The 22,186-nt window shown below is 35.9% G+C and overlaps 1 protein-coding gene across 1 annotated transcript in view; it reads left to right on the top strand.

Moving 5' to 3' along the window:
- LOC101623994 (cytochrome P450 20A1) overlaps nucleotides 1–13,277 on the top strand; it is a 32,546-nt gene extending 19,269 nt beyond the window's left edge. Inside the window, exons 7-13 of the mRNA XM_004674373.2 lie at nucleotides 2,885–3,000; nucleotides 3,728–3,782; nucleotides 8,033–8,153; nucleotides 10,709–10,820; nucleotides 12,294–12,358; nucleotides 12,801–12,890; nucleotides 13,026–13,277. Coding sequence (XP_004674430.1) covers nucleotides 2,885–3,000; nucleotides 3,728–3,782; nucleotides 8,033–8,153; nucleotides 10,709–10,820; nucleotides 12,294–12,358; nucleotides 12,801–12,890; nucleotides 13,026–13,188 — 722 coding nt within the window. The 3' untranslated portion in view covers nucleotides 13,189–13,277. The remainder of the gene's footprint in view (nucleotides 1–2,884; nucleotides 3,001–3,727; nucleotides 3,783–8,032; nucleotides 8,154–10,708; nucleotides 10,821–12,293; nucleotides 12,359–12,800; nucleotides 12,891–13,025) is intronic.
- The last annotated feature ends 8,909 nt before the right edge of the window (nucleotides 13,278–22,186 follow it).

Raw genomic sequence — 22,186 nt, 5'->3', positions numbered from 1 at the left:
GAGTTGATAGGTAGGCAGAAGTGCAGGGGGGTGAGAGGATTCACTGGAGCCAGAGAGAAAACAGGTAGATCTACTAAAATACACTGCTGAGGGGAGCAGTGGGTGAGATAGGAGAGGTCTGCTGGGCCATGTGGGTCAGCTCCCTGGCTTGGGATTGAACTATTGTTTCAGTGGCTGTGGAGAGCTTCACAGTGCTGAGACTTAATCCCTTGCACCACCTGGAAGAACCTGATCAATGAATATAAAATGAAAATTACTTGCTAATATGATGTGATTCTAAATAAGAGTAAATTACCTAGCAAGATACCTTAGGCATAGATCAGATGTGAGGTTTTGTTGAAAATAATTGATATTTATGTGAATGTGATCTTAAGGTGGGATCAACGTTTACTTTAAGTGCATGATTCGCAATGTGGTCTGTACACTAGGATCACTTTGGAGCTTAAATAAAAAAGACTGAAGATTAGGCCCCACCCTAGATCAATTTACTCAAAATCTGGAATGGAGGTGCCCTGGGCATCAAATATTTTTATAAAAGATCTTCATGTTATTCTAATGTGCTTATATTGTTGGGAATGTATAGCAATAGTTCCCAAACTTTGCTACACATTAAATGAAAAAATGTTGAAGCCTGGCTTCTACAACCCTTTTAACATTTGCATTTAATTAGCATGAAATGTGTCTTGAACCTGGCAATTTCTTTTGAAGCATCCTAGGATTCTAGTATGTAGCAGAGTTTGGAATCACTACATTAATTTTCCATTTTAATTACTAATGTGTATTGTACTCATTTTACTTTATAAATATTTGGCAAGGGTCTATAATATCCTGGCATTTTTTTGGTTCTGGGAAGTTATCAATGAACAAAATTAAACAAAAATTTCTGTGACAACATTCTCCTGGGAAGAGGCAAGTGATAGTTTAACTAAGTAATTTGAGTAGTGTGTTAAAAAATGAAAAGTGTGGCCCTCCCTGGTGGCGCAGTGGGTTAAAGCACAGCACTAAGAAGCTAAAGCCACTTCCACATGAGTTCCATCCCCGGCTGCCCCGGAGGTGACCACATGGCGCAGCAGACCTCTCCTGGCCCGCCCGCTGCTCCCCTCAGCAGTGTACTTCGTCGATCTGCCTGTTCTGTTACCCACTCTGTCTCTGGTGAAGCCTCTCGCCACCCCTGAGCCTCTGGCCTGTACCCTAGTTCTGTATGCACAACTAAAACAAATCTTAAAAAAAAAAAAGATGAAAAGTGTTATGGAGAAAATTAAATTAGGAAGAGGGATAGAAAGTGCCAGTAGGGGTGGAAAGATTGAAGTTTTAAGTGAGGCTATTTGTAAAGAGCTTGACAAGATTATGACTTTTGAACAAACACTTGTAAGAGATAAGGAAACCAGTGATAGAGAGCATGTTGCTGTCTGCATGTCTCAGGGAACATGAGGTTAGATCTCTTCCTCTGTATTTGAGAAAAACAGGTAAGTTCTGTTGCTGGAGTGAAGTAGGTAGAAGAGGCATAGAAGATGAAGTCAGAAAGTTTAGTGGATGGGATAGATTTTATCTGACTATAGTTTATTGTATGACTAAGCTGTTACTAAGAGATAAAAAGCCACTGGAAGGTTTTGAGCAGAGATTTGATCTGAATTATATTCAAAGACAGCTGTTACAGATTATAGCACTCCAGGGCAGAAGCAGGAAGACTAATTGGGGGGTTATTGTAGTGAATAAAGCAAGAGAGAAAATATAGTAGGCTAGTGACATAGAACAGGAGGTATAGAACAACAAAAATGATTAACAAGGACTAATCTGTACTTTGAAGATAGAACCATTAGCATGGACTGACAAGTTAGATATGTACTATAAGAGGAGACAAGGTTTTTGACCTAGTAATTAGAAAATGAAGTTTTTAGGAAGTAAGATGGAACAGACTGTGAGAAGTTCAAGTTTTTTGAAGAAAAATCAAGAATTCAGCTTGGGATATGTTGTTGTTTAATACTCTTCAGACATCCAGATGGAGGTGTTGAGTTACTGTGGATCTTGACTGGAAATAAAAATTTGGGCATGTAATTGTATATTATCTTTATATAGATAATATATGTGTACATTTATATCATTTATATAGAAATGTTAATTAAAACCTTAGTACTGATGATCACCAAGGTAGTGACTGTAGAGAGAAGAGACCCCCAAACTGAGCTGTACCCTTAAACATTCTATTACTGAGAAATCTGCGAGATAAGCAAGAAACAAAGGACATTTAGGACCAGCAGGCCATAAAGTGGGAAGAAAGTATGGAATCTAGGAGAGTGTGTAACCCAGGATTCCGAGGTAAAAGTGTATTCTGGAGAGGAAGTGGTCACTATCATCAGTGCCTGTGGTTCAAGTAAGATGAGGACCGAGAAATGATCTCTGGATAATTTTATTGACTCTTGATATCATCTATTTGTTCTAATATTTTAGATTTCAAAAATTTGTTTTTCTGATTATTTCACATCTGCTTCTACCTGTGAATGAATAATTCATGATTTGGGGTCATAAAGTTCAGAGGTCAGAATTTAGAAAGATGGTGGAAAATATCGGGGGAGAGGTATACATGTTTGGCAGCCTTTGAGGTGTAGTGTTTTACCTGGTGGTGATATGGGGTATTTGCTTTGTAATTATTCTCTTTCACTTATATGTATGATGCATGTTTTGTATGTATGTTAAATTTAACAAAAAAGGAGAAGGAAAGAAAGTAGGCAAGCTTACACTTAAATTTGTTTTTCTATTGTTGGATACTATTCTTATCACCAAAAATGTTATTCTGCAATAGTAACATCGATTAAAAATATATAAAAAAGCATCAATCTTCAAAAAATGCTTATATTCTAAAAGTCTTATTTTCTTATTTTCTAAGCCCTTATGGAACTGGAATCTATTTTTAAAAAAATCATAAAAGAACGAAAAGGAAAGAATCTCAATCATCATATTTTCATTGACTCCTTAGGACAAGGGAACCTCAGTGACCAACAGGTGATGTAACTGTAAATATCTGTCAACTGAAAGGTGTTCATTCATGTTTAGAACATGCTTTTTATTCATTTTAATACAGATGTGATCCTAGAAATCAATGGCTGTCTTTTTATTATATATCATAGATAGTACAGTATGTAGTCTCCTGCTGTTTAGCTCTTTGAAGTAGTTGTATATTGTTATTTAGTACTTTGGAGAACAAATGTTAAATCCAAATTCTCTGATTATGAAAGAGAAGAACTTTAGTAAGCTCATATCAGTTAAATTCTGCATGACTGGATGTACAGCTTGATTTGTTCCAGGTGTGTCTGTTACCCCAGCACACCATGCTGGTACCATTATTGTTACATTAGCAATTCATTGAAGGAAGCTTCTGCCCCTCTGTGCATATGCAAGTGCGGCAGACAAGACACAGGAGCTTCTCTGCATGTGTGGAAGTGCAGAAATTCAGCCATGCTCTGTCGCAATGGAGGCTTTTCTCCATTGTGTCTGAGGCTTTGTTGGTACACCAGGTTCAGCAAAAAAGAATCAGTAATATTACTAATATAAATGTTTACTGCATCAAAAAGGCAATGCAATATTTAGATTTGTTTTATGTGCGAAAGGCATAAAAAATAATGTATTTGTTTCCTTTTCTTGACCCTAATTTATACTTTCAGTTATTTTAGTAGGGCTAATATAGGCCACCTTACATTTCACACTTTCTAAACTTAGTTTTGTTCCCTAGATCCTAGAACACAGTATGATATTTTCTCTGGCTGGTTGCATAATAACTGCAAAATGTAAGTATAAATTAATTTCTCTTCGTGATAGATCATAAAATATACATGGACAAAGCCATTATAAAATAAAGGAAACATTTTGCAAAACCTCTCATAGAATTTCTTTCCCTATTCCGTTTTATTCTTGTTTTACGACTTGACTCACATAGCTACTCTTTTTTTTTAACCCCAGGTGCTCTCTGTCACCTCTGAACATTTCTTGACACAGCTTAGGAATTGTGAATTCTAGTTAGTGCCTTTAAAATGAGCTGCTATTGACACCTTTCTAGTGGGAGCAGCAAACTCTGCAGTTCCCTGATGCTGCTGCTCTCACTTGGGTTCCTATTCATCACTGAATATAGCTGCTATTATGGGCTATGCTCAGCAATGTAGGCCAAGGAATCATGATTTAGAAGCACTCCACTCTTGGTAGAATTGTAGGTGATTTTTTTTTAAAAAAAGATTTATTTATGCATACAGAACTGGGGTACAGTACTGGGGTACAGGGGCAGTGGGTAGATTCACCAGAGACAGAGTGGGGAGCAGAACAGGCAGGTCAATGAAGTATACTGCTGAGGGGAGCAGCAGGCGGGTCAGGAGAGGTCTGCTGCTCCATGTGGGACAGCTCCTGGGCTGGGGATTGAACTCGTGCTTGAGTGGCTTCGGAGAACTTCATAATGTGGCGCTTTAACCCGTTGCACCACCAGGGAGAGCCCTGTAGGTGATTTAAAATTCTGAGATGTGTGATACCTTTCTAAATCTCCTTGCTGATTTTTGGTTTATCAGCATACCATTTATATATTATATATTAAAATTTGTGTGTAGCATAAGAATATGCTGTCATAAAATGCTAAAGGATTAAAATGGCAATGTAAAATCTTTTCACATGAAGGATTTTACCGACTCATCTTTCTGTTCAATGACATTTTCATAGCTATCACAAATGTAAACTTTCCATAACTTTTCTGAAAAGTTTTTCCAAAACTTTTAACATTTATGATATTCAGATAATATAGGTTAAATGAAATTGTGGTAAATGTATGTCAAAAGTTAATGTATTTAACCTTTTAAAATTTATTTAACTCATGTTATTCCATTTATAACTTTTATTAGAATATATAGTATTATATTGATTTGAAATGAAAAAATACTGAGAAATATTTAGTGTTCTCTTCATATAATTAAAATGACTTTTTAGTACATGAGTTTTATTATGATGATGAAGATAATGATGCTTATGAAGTGAAGTTAGTTTAGAATACCTGTATATATTTAAGGATATAGCTTTATAACTCTACATATGCATATTATCACACTATACCTACTAACAGAGCCCCAGTAATCCTCCTTTTGAGTCCTTTGCTTTGTTTATATTCCACACATGAATTAAATCATCCAGTATTTATCATCTTTTAATTTATTTCTTACTATAAACCCTTTCAGTTACATCCAGAGTAACATGAATGACAGGTTTCTTTCTTTCTTTCTTTTTTTTTTACAGCTGATTAGTATTCCATTGTGAATATATACCACAGCTTCCTAAGACACTCATCTGTCTGTCTTTGTACACTTAGTTTGCTGAATTTTTTGTAAAAATGCATTACATTAAACTACGTCTTTGCTAAAGATATTTAAAAAATATGAACCATTCATGCTCTGGACACCTCTAAAAGAGAAGATTTCAAGGTTGAGACTGATATTTTATTTGCAATTTTTATAGGGAATTTTCAGAATACTACTATATCTTTGTATGGACATTGTTTTTATTTTTTTTTAAGTTTTTTTTTTTTTAAGATTTATTTATTTATTCATACAGAGCTGGGCTACAGGCCAGAGATGCGGAGGGTGAAAGGATTCACCAGGGACAGAGTGGGGAGCAGAACAGGCCTACTGATGAAGTACACTGCTGAGGGGAGCAGTGGGCGGGTCAGGAGCGGTCTGCATGCCTTGTGGATCTCCTCGGGGCAGGCGGGGATTGAACTCATGAGGAAGTGGCTTAATCTTCTTAGTGCAGCGCATTAACCCATTGTGCCACCAGGGAGGGCCATTTTTTTTTTAAAGTTTTTAACATGCAGAATAGACAGGAAACCTTGGTTAAAAGTTGCCCCTCTGGCCCTCCCTGGTGGCGCAGCGGGTTGAAGCACAGCACTGAGAATCTGGGGCCACTTCCTCATGAGTTCGATTCCCGCCTGCCCCGGAGGCGACCGCATGGCGTGGCAGACCTCTCCTGACCCGCCCGCTGCTCCCCTCAGCAGTGTGCTTCGTCGATCTGCCTGTTCTGCTCCCCGCTCTGTCTCTGGTGAATTCTCTCGCCCTCCGCATCTCTGGCCTGTACCCCAGTTCTGTACAAATAAATAAATAAATCTTAAAAAAAAAAAAAAAAAGTTGCCCCTCTATTGCTTATTAGCCTGGACAACATAATGATCTCTGTGTAGTCTCCTTTCCTAAAAAGGGGTTTAGTGGTAAGTGACCTACAAGGTATCATTCAGCTATTAAATTGTGTCTTGTTTTAGTATTGTAATTAAAGAACATTCAGTGACTAACAATCACATTTTAGAACTATCTCCTGTCATACTTTGTAAATACAGTTTGACAAGATAGCCAGTGTTTAAGACGAAGTTTAATTAATTAGATAAGTTTACAGTGCTAATAAAGGCAAACAGTGTATAGAAGTGGCAACTCTATGCAAATCCAGTGTTATGCTTGTCAAGGTTGTGTAGTGTGTATGTTATAAAATTACATAAATGTACAGATGTCTGCATTTCACTTGTGAAATAAAAATTCTAGTTTTCTCAAAACTCATAATAAATAATGCAGGGAAAATTTAAGGAAAAGCATCTCCTATGAACTCTGAATGTATTATCAAATTATTGAGTATCAGGTAGTTACTGATTTTATTGATGGTAATATTTGGTACAGAAAGTAAATGGTCTTTTCCAGATGTAGAAGTTAGATAATGTCTGACTTAGGCAGTCATTAAAAAAAAATAACTTTGAGACACATTTAAGTCAGCCTTAGCTCAGGAAGTAGGTATTTAAACAAGGCAATACAGAAGTTATACAAGTATTTTTAAAATGACTTCAACATAGGAAAAAACAGTTACCTCAAGCATAATCTAGGGAAAGAGACACTATCTACCTCCATAGTTCCATTTCTTCCCTCATTTTTGAATAGCTGTGATCTCAGTGGATTTCTTTTCTTTTTAATTTTTTTAAGATTTATTTATTTAATCATACAGAACTGGGGTACAAGCCAGAGATGGGGTGGGTGAGAGGATTCACCAGAGACAGAGTGGAGAGCAGAACAGGCAGATCAATGAAGTACATTACTGAGGGGAGCAGCAGGCGGGTCAGGAGAGGTCTGCCGCCATGTGGATTTCCTTTAGGGCAGGCGGGGATCGAACTCATGGGAAATGGCTTAAGCTTCTTAGTGCAGTGCTTTAACCCGCTGCGCCACCAGGGAGGGTCCGGATTTCTTAAGGAAACAAAACTCTCCTGTTTCCTTTGAACCATCATATAAGTTTTTTATCTTTTTATTTTGCTCCATTTACATTACTCAGAAACCATTATTAAGCAAAAGGAAGCCATAAGATAGTGATTTTCTAGTTTTAGTGCTACTCAAAGTAATTGTGTTATTTGTTAGAAGTCCAGGTACCGGGACATGACCATACCCTACTGAATCAGAATTTGGGGGTGGAGATTTGCCAGCAATCAGCTTCCAGGTGGTATTTGAAAACACTTCCGAGCAGTTAACAGATCCTAGTTTTTTGGACTGCCACAAAAACAAATTTCTTGACCATAAATAAAAATTTAGATGAAAAGTTTATAGATAAATCAAAATTTTATTTGTTTGAATCATTTCATCATTACCTGTGAGAGAACTGATAAATCAGTTTACTTTTATTTCATAGGGTTGATTGAACCATACAATCCACAGTTTAACACTCCTCCAGATGTGAAGTTTATTTATAGTCATTACTATTTCACCTAAGTTAAAAAACATTAAATGGTTTCAGCTACTTGGAAGTTTTAAGAAAAAAATCTTCCAGATTGCACTCTCCTTTTTTTTGGCAGCGTTCTGTAAATATCCATGCTCTATTCAGTGAAGAACAAACTCTGTAAAGAATTTTGTAACATGTACATATCTTCTATATAAGAAAAAAAGGAAAACACCAAAAAAAGCCCAAGAACATTGCTCAGCTTTTTCCTTATTCTGCACCCAAACTATGAATTAGCATTTTCATTTTTACTAATATATATATCTTCACCTAGTATGCACCTGGGCAATCTGTTTTTTAACTACCTCTGAAGAAGTTCAGAAAAAACTCTATGAAGAGATTGACCGAGTTTTTGGGAAGGGACCTGTTACTCCAGAGAAAATTGAGCAGCTCAGGTAAGAACACAATTAAGAGGATGAGGAGATCCATTAAAAGGCAAACTCGGGTTTACTTATCTGATTTAAATCTAATGTTAATAGATAATTTGGTTTGTTTTTAAAAGTCATAAGGGAGTTCTGGGAGACCTTTATTTTAGCTTGTATAAAATAGAATCAATGATTTCATAGGTGGGACTCTCACACCTTGTTGGTGGGACTGCAGAATTTGAAACTGTGGCAGGATTTTATGAAGTTAAGCATACACTTACCATATGCCCCAGCAATTCTACTCACAAGATTTATTCAAGAGATATGAAAAAATATGTCGGCACAGAGACTTGGATGCAAGAGTTCATAGCAGTATTATTCATAATAGCAAAAAACTGGAAGCAGTTAGGAGGTTGATCAACTGGTGAATTTTTAAGAAATTGTGTTATATTCATACCACGTAATATGCCAAGTAATAAAGGAGCACATAATCACAAAAAGCATGGATAAACCTCATTATGCTAACTGAAAGAAGTCAAACACAAAGATAACCTGTAATGCATTTGATCTCGGTGAAGTTCTAGAAAAGGAACAACTATGAATATAGAGACTAAACAACATACTGTTGTTGGAGAAAAAAGGAAATCAAAGCAGAGACTTAAAAAATACCTTGAGACAAATGGAAATGATGATAAAGATATCCAGATTTATTGGATACAGCAAAAATGGCCTTAAGAGGGAAGATGATATTTCAATATAGGCTCATATTAAGAAGAAAGAAAAATCCCAAATCAATTATTTCTTATATACCTAAAATAAATGAAAAAAGAACAAGTAAGGTTCAATGTTAGTAGAGGGAGGAAATTTTAATAAATGGAAATAAATGCAATAGAGATCAAAAGATTACACACAAAATATTAATGGAATGACAGAATTTGACAAAGTTAAAAGAGAAACTTCTAACTAGGCTGACAAAAATAAGAGAGAAAACATTAATAGAATCACAAATGAAAGAGGAGAAATCTCTTCATAATCATTGATTTTTTCTCAATGCCAGTAAACTTGATACCTTTGAAGTAATAGAAAAATTCCTAGATTAGTAGAATCTACCAATTCCTAGATCAAATTATTTTTTATAATACAACAGGGAATGTCCACTAATACATTTTTTAATGCCATTGTTACCCTAACAGCACAACCAGACAAAGATAGCACAAGAAAAATACAGACCAGTATCCCTGATGATGCTGGGAAAATTGGAAAGTCAAAGATTTATTTAAGAGATATGAAAAAATACTACACTTCATGAATGAAGTTGGATCTCTCACTAAACCCATACAAAAATAAATTTCAAATGGATTAAAGATTTAGATATAAAACCTGCAATAATAAAAAACATAGAAGAACACATAGGCATGATATTCACAATATCACTATATTTTTGGTAACTTGGTTACTTCAAGGTAAAAAATTTCTATACAATATTCTGGTTTCTTTTCAGATTATATAAATCTCTTTTTACTAAAAAAATTCTCTACAATGAAAGAAAATACATAACATTTACAAAGAAGCTATCTGATTGAATGGAAATATTTACACAATGAATAACTAATAAGAGATTAATATCCAAGATATGTAAAAAAGGCTCATGCAATTCTGCAGTAAATCAATAAGAAACCCAATTAATAAATGGGCAGCACGTACAGACAGTTCACCAAAGAAGATATCTAGAAGGCCAATAGACATGGAAATATGTTTGTCATCACTTCTAATAAGAGAGGCGCTGCTTAAAACCACGATGAAACACTATCTAGCACTGTGAGAATGGCACTTATTATAAAGATACCTAAAAACAAGTATTGGAGAAGTCTTGGGGAAAAAAGAATCTATTTCACAGTTGGGAACGTAAACTGGTATAATCATGGAGGAAAACAATCTGGATTTGCCTTAAAAAATGGAAATATCATATAACCAAGCAATCCTACTATTGGGCTTATATCCAAAGAGCATGAAGCCATCAAAACAAAACCACACATGTTTCATGATGTTCATTGCAGTGTAATGTATAATAAGCCATGGAGGCAGCTTTAATATCGTCAACAGGTAATTGGCTGTATTCACACCATGGAGTACTATCAGTAGCCTGAAGAAGGATGAAGTATAGCCACTTTCAGCAGAATGGAGTGAGTTTGAGAGAATTATGTCTAGTAAAGTCAGAACAGTAGAAACTGTACTGGACACTTACATAGTACACAACTAAATAATAGAAAGCACTTTTAAAAAAACAGTGGGCGTCAGTAAATGCCCTGGTGACTCTGAGATTAAGAGGGAGAGGGAGGAGAAAGGGATAAGGATATAAAGGTTGATAATGGGGAAAAGCAAACAGATATAAACTTGTAAAATTGTTAGAAAAACAACTTAGAAAAAAACCCCTTATTTAAATAAGCAAATTATAAGAAAGATGTCATCTATATGAATTTATAGATTATTAAAACAATTGAAGGGATATATAATCAAGAAAAATGTATGTGCATTTCAGACTAGCCCTCCCAAAATACAAATCTTCAGAAATTTTTTTTTAACAGATATTGTCGGAAAGTGCTTTGTGAAACTGTTCGAACTGCCAAACTGACCCCAGTTTCTGCTCGGCTTCAAGATATTGAAGGAAAGATTGACAAATTTATTATTCCTAGAGAGGTAGAAAACCTTTTTAATACCTATTTTAATACTTATAACTCATTCAGTTATTCTTTTCAAGTTTTTTAATGTGTACTTAAAAGTTTTTTTGAAAAGATTTACTTATGCATATAAGAGCTGGGGTGTAAGCCAGAGGTGGGGTAGGGGTGGTGACAAGAGGATTCACCAGAGACAGAGTGGGGAGCAGGACAGGCAGAGTGGCTGAATATACTGCTGAGGGGAGGAGCGGAGAGGCAGGAGAGGTCTGCTGCACCATGTGGGTCACCTTGGCCTGCCTGGGATTGAACTGGTGCCATAGTGACTGGTGGTAGTTGGATAGTGCTGAGATTTTAACTCCTATGCCACCAGGGGGGCACCTTGTGTGTATATTTTTGTAGATCTTTTTCTTGGGGTGTGTGTGTGTATGTATATATATGTCTGTGTGAATATATATGATATATATATATGGATATATATACACATATATATGTATATATATATATTTTTAAAGATTTATTTATCTATGCATACAAGAATAGGGGCACAGGCTAGAGGTATGTGTAGGGGTGGTAAGAGGATTCACCATAAGAGTGGGGAACAGACCAAGCAGAGCCACCGAAATACATTGCTGAGGAGAGCAGTGGGTGAGACAAGAAAGGTCTGTGCCATGTGGGGTTAGCTCCCTGCCCAGGGATGGAACGCATACTTCAGTGCCTGCAGACAGCTTCATAGTGCTGTGCGTTTACTCCTTGTGCCACCAGGGAGGCCCCTTTCTTGTATTTTTTACTGTGTGTGTGTGTTTATACACTTATGTTCATATATATTTTAAAAGCCTAATTCATATATGAAATTCTTCAAATAATGTTCGTCAGTTCCATTGTTGAGTGTATCAAAGCTGTTAGTACAACTGGCACTTGATACAGTTTCAACTCATTATTTGTAATGGATGCATAGTATTCTACTTATGTTGTATGAATGTACCATAATTAATTTAAGCATTACCCATTAATAGAAGTTTAGGTTGACAACACATTTTTTTCATCATTTCAAATTATAAATATGCAAAAGTGTAGGACAGAGCCTGAGCAGTGGAGTTTTGGGGGCCCTCCTGGGTATGCAGCAGGTTAAAGTGCAGCACTCTGAAGATATCCACAGCCACTGCAGCACCAGTTTGATCTCCGTCCCTGGAGGGGACCCGCATGGCGTGGCAGGCCTCTCCTACGCTGCCCACTGCTCCCCTCCGCAGTATATTTCAACCAGTTTGACTAGTCTCTTCCCCATTCTGTCTCTGGTGAATCCGCTCATCTCCCATACCTCTGCCTGGACCTTAGTTTTTGTATGCATAAATAAATAAACCTTTCAAAAAATTCTAAAAAAAAAGAACCATTGTCCTTCATTTTCTTCTATTATTTTATATTCACTATATTAAATGAGTATTTTAGGGTGAGTTGGCTTTCTGGCTTTGACTAACTAGAATAATTCTTTCTTTTGCAGACTCTTGTTCTTTATGCACTTGGTGTGGTTCTTCAGGATCCCAGTACTTGGCCATCACCATACAAGTATGACTGTCATTGTCTTTGTGATTATTTTATGTTTACACAGTTTTGCATTTCTTTTCTAAGTTTTGAGCTGAAAATTGAATATCTGATAATACAACCAAAAAAGGTCGCTTTCTACTCTTGTTTATTGTACGACACTCTCACTCTCCTATTGCCACCTCTAAGATCTGCTTAGTATCCCATCTCTACATTTGTCCTTTAATTTCAGTGGATCTTTGGAACCTTTTCTTGTTAAATGGATATTGTTTAGAAATAATAAAGCAAATAGAAAGAGACTAAATACATGTTGAATAATTTGGGAGCATAACAATAGGTGAAATTTAAGCACAGTGTGGCAGCTGATTCTGTTTTTTGAAAACCTGTTACAAATCTGTGTTTTCATAGTGAAATATGTAAAACGCCAGTAGAACGCTGTTGTGATTAGCCCCCATCTCCTTTTTAGATTTGATCCAGACCGGTTTGATGATGAGTCAGTAATGAAAATTTTCTCCTCACTTGGATTCTCAGGCACCCAGGAATGCCCAGAGTTGAGGTGAGACGATAAAGTAAAAAAGAAAGATTCCAGACTTGTACTTGCAGTTTCGATAATCTCTGTGAATACCAGAAATCTTCATAATTAAAGTATAATGTTTAGTCTTTAGTAACCAGTCAACATTTTCCTCACTAGGTTTGCATATATGGTGACAACCGTACTTCTGAGTGTATTGGTGAGGAGACTGTGTCTACTTTCTGTGGAGGGACAAGTCATTGAAACGAAGTATGAACTGGTAACGTCATCCAGGGAAGAGGTCTGGATTACTGTCTCAAAGAGATGCCAAACTTGTATTTAACTCTGTAGAGGAAAATATGTATTCAGAAAATACATATTGAATTCCTTTATAAACCAGGTATAAATGTATTATAGATATACCTATTAGTATTTCATTATGTAAATTGAGGTTCTTATATATCCAGGTTTCTGAATGCATAATAAACGTTCACTCTTATTGCCCCAATATACTGAAAATTTACACTGATAATTTTAATGGGAATCTTTCCCTTTACATTTTTGTGTTATCACTGTCAAGTCTATCATTTTCACATTTTTAGTTTAAACTAAAAAATATATTCTTGAAGAGAAATTATTTTGTATAATTTAGGAAATGGTTTCTGAACATAATCCTAAACCATTTTCACACTTCTAATAATTATATCAAAGGGAACTAAAGGACTTCCATGGTTTTATTTCTTAGATTAATATTCTTATTTTCTGAGTGTAAATTAGCTTGTGTTTAATAATTGGTACTAAACTGGAGTAACTCATTGACTAAACCTGTTTTGTATTTTTGTTTTTACACCTCTTGAGACAGATGTTAATTTCATTATTTGTATTAGGCTTATCATTTCAAACAGTTCTAAAAAAAGAACAGTATTTCTTAATGTGTTTTGAAATGCTTCTCAAAATAATGGTTGAGTTTGAGGCATGTCTGTCCTCCTATTTTGCTAGAAATCTTAGCACTATATTGCTCCACTAATTTTCTCTTTTCATATTAATTTTTGGATGTTGCGTTTTTATTCTTCCATATGTACACATATTATAACTCTCATGGGTGAAAAAACAGAATCCCAAATCTTTTTATTAGTCATATACTAAATATAATCTATAAATAAGAAACAAGAGAGCACTGACCAAAAATTTTTTTTTAAAGATTTATTTACTTATGCTTACAGAACTGGCATAAAAATAAAAATCTTTTACAGAAAGATTTATTTATTTATGCTACAAGCCAGAGGTGTGGTGGGTAAGAGGATGCACCAGAGACAGAGTAGGGAGCAGAACAGACAGAGTGACAAAATACACTGCTGAGGGGAGCAGCGGGCGGGTCAGGATAGGTCTGCTGTGCCATGTGGGTCAGCTCCCTGGTGAGAATTGAACTCTTGCTACAGCGGCTTCTGAGAGCTTCATAGTGCGGTACTTTAAACTGTTGTGCCACCAGGGAGAGCCCTGACCAAAAGTTTTAAAAAAAGGAAGAAAGAAAAGTAAGTATAATTGAACATCTTTGCAAAATATGACTGAGAGGGATAAATGTTTATAATACATGTAAAGAATTCTCAAGTGGTAAGAAAGCATGTGATAAGTAGATGGACAAGAGAAAAAAATAGTTTAAAAAACAGAAGCTTACAAGGCAGGGTGAGGGGGCATTCCCAAACCCCAAACCCCAAACCTGCCTGTTCTAAATAATATCTGCTAGATGAGAGAGTAGAATTTTGGATCAGGTGGTCACTGATCAGCAGTGATTGAGAGCAGCTGAGCGAGACAGAAAGCCAGATTGAGAGAGAGCACACAAGCATTTTGCCAATAAATGTGGCAATGTATAATTATTAATAATAATTGGAGGGCTCTCCCTGGTGGCACAATGAGTAGAATTAATTCTGTGTATATTTTTGGGAAAAAATGAAAAACACATTTTTATCTGGCCCACAAAATACATAGTTTCACTATTTTATATGAATAGATATTTTTCTAAAACTATGTCAAAAATGCTTTCACCTTAAAACAGTTGTATTTTAAAAATTAAGTTTTATTTTATGAAAATAATATAAGGTTTTTTTTTGTAGAAAAAGCTAAAATCTTCTAAACACAAGAAATATAGCAAACTCAGTTATTTACAATTTCCCTAAATGAAGTTAGCCAATGTTGAACTTCTGAGGTAGTTCCTCCTACTGTCTTTTCATCCACAGTATAAGTCTGTATAATTTTTACAGACTTATACTTAATGTTGTCTTTTAATATGGTATGAATCAATAGGATTCTCTGTAACTGAAATATTAGTATCCTCAATTAGTACAGATTTTTGTCATTCCTTTCCTCATGATATTCTTATTTTTTTCAAGTTTAAAATGGCTTCTGGTATTTAAATGATTTCACCTAGGGCTAAAGAAAAGAAACTTGTTTGCTCTGAATTGAATGTTTGTGTCCAGCTAAAATTTGTATGTTGAAGTCCAAAGCCCTAATTCACATTACTAGGTATTAGGAGGTAAGTAAGAGCTTTGGGAGACGATTAGGTCATGACATTCCACCGACATGAACAAGGATGTGTTCTTATAAGAAGACATATGAGACAACTCTCTCTCCATGGCAGGATATAGGGAGGTTTTTTATTATTGTTCTCCTAAAAGAATATAGAAGGAGGTTTCAAATAAACTAATTCACCCCTCCTCACAAAGTGACCTTATTTCTCCATTCAGTCAATGAACCAGGTTTACATTTGTACATTTAAGTTGCTAAAGTTTAGGACAAATTTAGGTGTTACAGTGAGCATTTAAGAAATGAAGTTACTATACTATAATTAAGTTCAACCTTTGATGACATTAACTTATAAAGGAAATCTTAAGAATGTTTGTTGTTTATGAAATTGGGGACAAACACATTAAGATACTCATTTTTCCCCTCCGGGTCTGTGAATAATATTGTTAACCTATAAAATGTGCTTTTCCCACATGTAGTTATGGTGACAAATTGAAAATTCCTTTGAAAACAATTCAACTGAGTGTATAAAACTAAGGCCATGACCAGTGTACACCAAGAAGCTTGTTGGTAACTGTAAGAATACAGCAATGAGAAAAATGGACACTTGTCAAGGAAGTTTTTATAATGTCATCAAATCCAAATTAGTGGCTGTATTTTTCTCCTCAGCCAGTGCTATATTTGTTTCTTAAGTTAATAAGTCAAAGATTAGGATAGAAGGGGAGAAGATGGGGTTGGCCATGGTGAATGACAATAAAGCAGTTTCTGTTGCTGCAGTAGTCAGGAAATCAGTACCGCCAAGAAAACACAATACAGTGTTGCTTTGTGCAGGGGAGTGACCTGCACTGATTAAAAAGGATTGAGAGGGAAAGGTGAAATAGCAGCTCAGTTCAGAGTAGAACACAGGACTGGAACTAGCATTTGTTACTATCTCATTTAGTTTTCAAGGATCACAGTAGATTTATTGATAAACTAAAATGTTTTTCATTCCTGCTGGAAGAAGTTACTTTAAATTAACATAGGCAGATTCCTAGCTAGAAGTAGTAAGTGGAAGATCTAAACAAATTTTATAATACCTTCAATGGGGTTATTGGAATTACCAGGGAATCAAGAAAGCTTCAATTGATGTACTGTTCATAATAGCTAAATAAGAATGATTAAAAGTGATATAGCAGTAGTACTACAAGAAATTAAAAAAAAAAATACTGCCACGTCTACCACTTTAGTACAACTTTAATTTTTTCCTGCATCTACATACATGCATTTTAAAACACTGCAATCGTAAAAATATGATCTATTTTTCACTTAATGGATTTTAAACATTTTCCTTTGTTACTTTTTTGTACAAGCTCTAAGAACATACCATTTTGGGGAATAGGCTTTTAAAATAGAGATTAATTTAATATTTGATTTATAGAATTGTATGACATTGAATGAATGGATAATTGTAAAATTTGAGTTAGGAGCTATTTTGTAAACATCTGGTCTGTAAATAAAAAGACATAAATGATATCCTTTATTCTACTTCCACTCCCCCTTTTAATTGGCATACAAATTTGGTGGCTAACTTTCTAGAGAGTGGAAATGGACCTTGACACAGTGTAATAAAATGCTATAAGCAAGTAAGTCACAGTTATCCTGTTTAGTAGTTAAAATTCACTTGCATCTAAAATATTTTTTTTAACACATGATGATAAGGAATTAAATAGTGTTACCTTAACATTATAAATATACCATGAAGTTGTAAGATGCTTGTTTTAAAAAAAGACAGTGTTGGGCCCTCCCTGGTGGCGCAGCGGGTTAAGCACAGCACTGAGAAGCAAAAGCGTCTTCCCGCATGAGTTTGATTCCCGCCTGCCCGTAGGTGACCACATGGCACAGCAGACCTCTCCTGACCCGCCTGCTGCTCCCCTCAGCAGTGTACTTCGTCGATCTGCCTGTTCTGCTCCCTGCTCTATCTCTGGTGAATCCTCTCACCCTCTGCATCTCTGGCCTGTACCCCAGTTCTGTATGAATAAATAAATAAATCTTAAAAAAAATAAATAAAAAAAGACAGTGTTTCTGATTTAGTGAATGAAATCTCTTTGAGTTTTCTATAAATGAAGAATAAAGTAAAGGAAATTATTGAAATTACTTACGTATTGAGAAAGATGTATAGGTAGTTAGACTACCTTCAATTCTTATAGGACTCTGTAATAGGCTAATCTCTCATTATTGGAAGTCTGTAACATTCTTCAGAGATGCCTGTGAACATAGGTTTAAATAGGCTATAATTATGTAAAACATTAATTGAAATAGGTGAGACGCAGCAGTCCTTTGTTCTTTCTCACTGATTCATCATTAAGATAGGAAATATTTAAGAATCAAAAATTGTTATTAGATTAGTGCAAACATTTCCCATATTGTCTCATTGAACACTGATTTGTGAGCTACTCTGAGAAAAATGTTCATTGGTCATGGTCATTCTTCAGTTCTCTATATTATATTCTTTCTAGATATTTATATTACATATGAATATATTGGAAGTGCTGAGAAGGCCTAGTGTAGAGAAATTTATCTTAACTTGATTTAATTTTAATACTGAATGATCTAAATGTGTTGATGAAACTCGCTCCCCCCTCCCCCATGCCTTTCTCCTGTTACACCTACTGCCCTATAAAATCAGTGTTTGATGGAAGAGTATTCCATGCAACAGTGCTCTGGAGACAAAAGGAGCCTTAAGGAACATCTGTCTTAGTTAGTTTCTTAGCTAGTCTCAACACCATGGCCCAAAGATTTTCTCGACCAGGAATAACTATAGTCTTAGCATCAAACCACCCGAACTTCATGTCCTGTCACACTCCCTTCTGTACCCACCTACTAGCTCTACTAACTCCTCTCCTCTTGCAAATTCTTTTTCAAGGTAACAGGATTCATAGTCAGGCAAGTTTTATTGAATACTTAATGTATGCTAGGTCTTGTGCTAGATACTGAGCTAGAATAGTGAACAAAACAGACATTATATTACTTTGTCAGGCCCTCCCTGGTGGTGCAGCAGGTTAAAACATAGCACTGCAGCGAGCTGCTGCTGTTTTGGTGGAAGTTTGAAACCCCAGCCCTGGAGGTGATCCACATGGTGCCACAGACCTCTCCACCCTCCCGCTGCTCCCCTCAGCAGTGTACTTCATTGATCTGTCTGTTCTGCTCCCCACTCTGTCTCTGGTGAATCCTCTCACCGCCCCTGCACCTCTGGCCTGTACCCCTGTTCTGTATGCACAAATATTACTTTGTTCTGTCTCTTCTGTGCTTTACTCCAGGAGGTAGAGCTTCAAAGTCTCATATCCTAGAACTTAACCTTCTTATAATCAGACTGTCTGGTGATTCTGGGTTTGGAAGTGACAACACTTTAGGTTAGTGACTGAATTGGGCTAAGAAAGGAACTTGTAGATTACTACCTGACAAATTGAAGGCTTTAGTTGTAGACTGTAGTGTAATGGGGAAAGAACCGTAAGGAATTGTTGGAAATCAAACCATTATTTTTGTCATTGTGACTATATGACAAGAGAATTAAACTAGGCATCTTTTTAAGGAAAACTGTCAACACTGATGCTGACTAGGAACACTGGAGAACTTTCAAAGTGAGAAAAATGAAAACAAAACTAGGCGCAGCAGACCTCTTCTGTCTTTCCCACTGCTCCCCTCCATGGTGTACCTCATCAGTTTGCCTGCTCTGCTCCCCACTTTGTCTCTGGTGACTCTTCTCACTGCCCCTGCATCTTCGGCCTGTACCCAGCTCTGTATGCATAAATAAATAAAAATCTTTAAAAAAAGAAAACAAAACTAAGAATTGGTTTGACTAAGTTAAAGAGCAGTATTTTAGTCACTTATATGAATTGTTGCTTAATTACATCGCAGCACTAGTTTTGCTCAAATTTTATGATTTCTTGCTTGGGTTGCAAGGTCATCAGTATATTGCTAATTGAATTTAGTAGCTTTAAAGGATAAAAGGTATAATTTTGCAGAGATTATATTGTATAGCCAATTTACAATTAAACAATTAAAGGGAGAAGCCTAGAGGCTCTGGGAATAGAAGAGTAACATTATTGGGCTCTCACTTTGGATTTTTCTTAAGAAAATGCTTCTGAAGAAGTCTGTGTCTCTACAAGTCTATGTCTGTACAGTTGCTGTACTCATAAGAATTTGTTAAGCTTTTAAGGAGGTGGCGATTCAAAGGAATTGAAATTTAAAAAAAATCCTGATACAGAATCTTTGAGGGAGATGCAAATGTGTTTTGAATGTTAAATTTACTTAGATTTAAAATACATATCTTGAAGCAAAGTTGCCATGACAACCTTTCTTAATGTGTGATAAATGTTATGTCTGTCTCTTTGAGATTATCATCTTCCTCAATGCACCTTCTTTAATTGCCAGAATTGGGCACTGTGGTATATTTCCCTCTGGACGGTGTCCTGTGTATTCTTGGAAATTGCAAATTAAGCAAAAGGTTTGATTTGTTCTGTAGCGTGGTAATTGCTCCCAAATAAATATTATCTTGTTTTTCTTGATGACCAGAAATTGATCTCTTTTTAAACCCAAGATAAAACTGGATTGTAATAGAACCATGGATCTAAGTTTCTGCTTTTACTTGTTTAGAGAATTTATGGGAAGACCTTAGGAAGTTTGGGAAATTCTGGACCAGATCTTGCTTGTCCCCCAAACCGATCCAGCATCCCTGGGATGGTTTAAATCTGTTTACAGTTATATCAGGTGAATGGATAACCACAAAAGACTTATTTCAGTGGCCATGGATGTATACAGATATACACCAGAGGCTCCTTCTAACATGAGCTCAAATCAGTAGTGCTACAGAGATACTATTATCGTACCTACCCTGTACCTACTCAGGTACCCTTGTCTCACGGTGTCTATGTTGCAAACCAGGGACCAGGAGAAGAGTGGATGAATTTTGGAGACTCAGAGTTTAGGAGGGAGGAATTCAGATTCTCGGTTCTGAAAATAAACAGGGGGTTTATTCCTTGGTACCTTGTAGTAATAATAACTATGATTATTACTTAAGAACTCTAAACGTGGGTGCCTGAAATCTTGAAATACTTGCTGCAGGGTTATGTTTGTGTTTTATGTTTTATTTTATATTTTTACTATATTATAGTTCCCTTATGGTACATTTAAAAGATTAAAGTTTTTGTGTGTGTAAGTTGAGGTCAGATATATGTTTTCTAAGTTTTGATTTATGTTGGTCTTGATAGACTTTGTAATATCATCTTACATTTAAGAGAATTCGTGGATATTTTCCATTTCAATACCCTTATATAAGGGGGAAATTAAAGCCGAGAGAGGTTATTTCATATAGGAATTTTCCTTGGTTCACAATTGAACAGAACAAAACAAAACATAATCAGTTCAGAATGTGATTTCCATTTGGTTACATATTACTCTCCAAAGGAAGAATTCAGAACAAAGAAAAAGCCCCTCAGCATAAAGAACTAGTCAAATTCAGGTACTGTACAATTGATATGTGAGAGAAATAGGATGCTAACCTCCTAGAAACAAACAGCACATGAAAAGAGGTATCCCTGGTCATGCTATGGTAGTTATAAAGGTTTGGATTTACTTTTATTGTAAGAGGCACAAAGCTGACTATATAATTTGTGGGACCCAGTAGATACTAAAATGTGGGGACCTTGCTGGGAACACAGGCAATCTCTTCTCCCATGGGCCTGCTCTTTCAACCTGTGATGGATGAGTGACTCCCCCAGAATACAAATCTCCACACTGGAACACATTATTTACCTTAACCAGGGTAGGCAAGAAAGCCCCACCCATTCACATGGTGAAACTGATGTGTGAGGACATGATGTGGCAGGGACGACTGTTTCCTCGCTCTACCGTGAGACTCTGCAGATCATTGCTTGTGGGTGTCATACTCTCACTTCCAGAGGAGGGTGACTGTGGCAGATGCAGGCCTCCCTCGCCAGATCCCCAGCTAATGTGATCCTGTCGCCCTGTGCAGAAGCTGCAGTGGTCATAGTTAGGTATGGGGGAGAGGGGCCATGCAGGTGCCTGTACATCAGGGGCCAGGAGAATCTGTTGAGGGAGGCAAGGAGGTCCTCTGTGTATACGTCACAGTCCCATTGGACTTCACTTACAAAAAATAAATTGAGGCTAGTTGTACATGCAAATAACCGTAAGTGTCTTATTTATGACTTATTTTAAATAGTTTAACCCTCTCTATAATGTCTTAAAATGACTTACAGGAAAATAGGAAAGAGATAACCAAGCTTTAAAAACAACAGCAATTTCATAATACATATTTGTTAAATTTGCAAAAGTGTTCTAATAGACTAAAAAGCTGTCATTTAAAATCCCATTTCACTGATGCACTCTTATTTTCATATATTTTGAGCATAATTGTCAACAGTTGTTTTGCTGGAAGGCAAAATGGGATTTTTTTTTCCCCCTGAAATGTCATCATAAAATCCTATGAAATATTTCAGTGATATGAGTCATTCAGTTACTCATATGGGCAGACATTTAGATAATAGAAGGAGTTAACAGAAATCTGTGAGAAATGTATTAATTTATGTGGAGGAGGAAGAAGAAATCCTACTGATATATTTAAAGTGCAGTTAAATTCAGTGTGCCCTGCCATTTAAAAATATCAAAATTATTCTGTTCTACTCCATTCCAAGAGACTGCATTCTAATTAATGCATATTTGTGTATTCCTTATACAGTTCTCCATGTTGTATGTTTACAGTTTCCATTATAAATATTTTATTTTAATAAAATCATGAATATTTTTTCACCATTACCCTATAAAAA

This window comes from Condylura cristata, unplaced genomic scaffold (genome assembly GCF_000260355.1).
Source record: "Condylura cristata isolate star-nosed mole 26May11 unplaced genomic scaffold, ConCri1.0 scaffold00002, whole genome shotgun sequence".
Classification (NCBI taxonomy): domain Eukaryota; kingdom Metazoa; phylum Chordata; class Mammalia; order Eulipotyphla; family Talpidae; genus Condylura; species Condylura cristata.
Note: the sequence above shows the minus strand (reverse complement) of the source record. Positions and strands in the feature narration are given on the sequence as shown.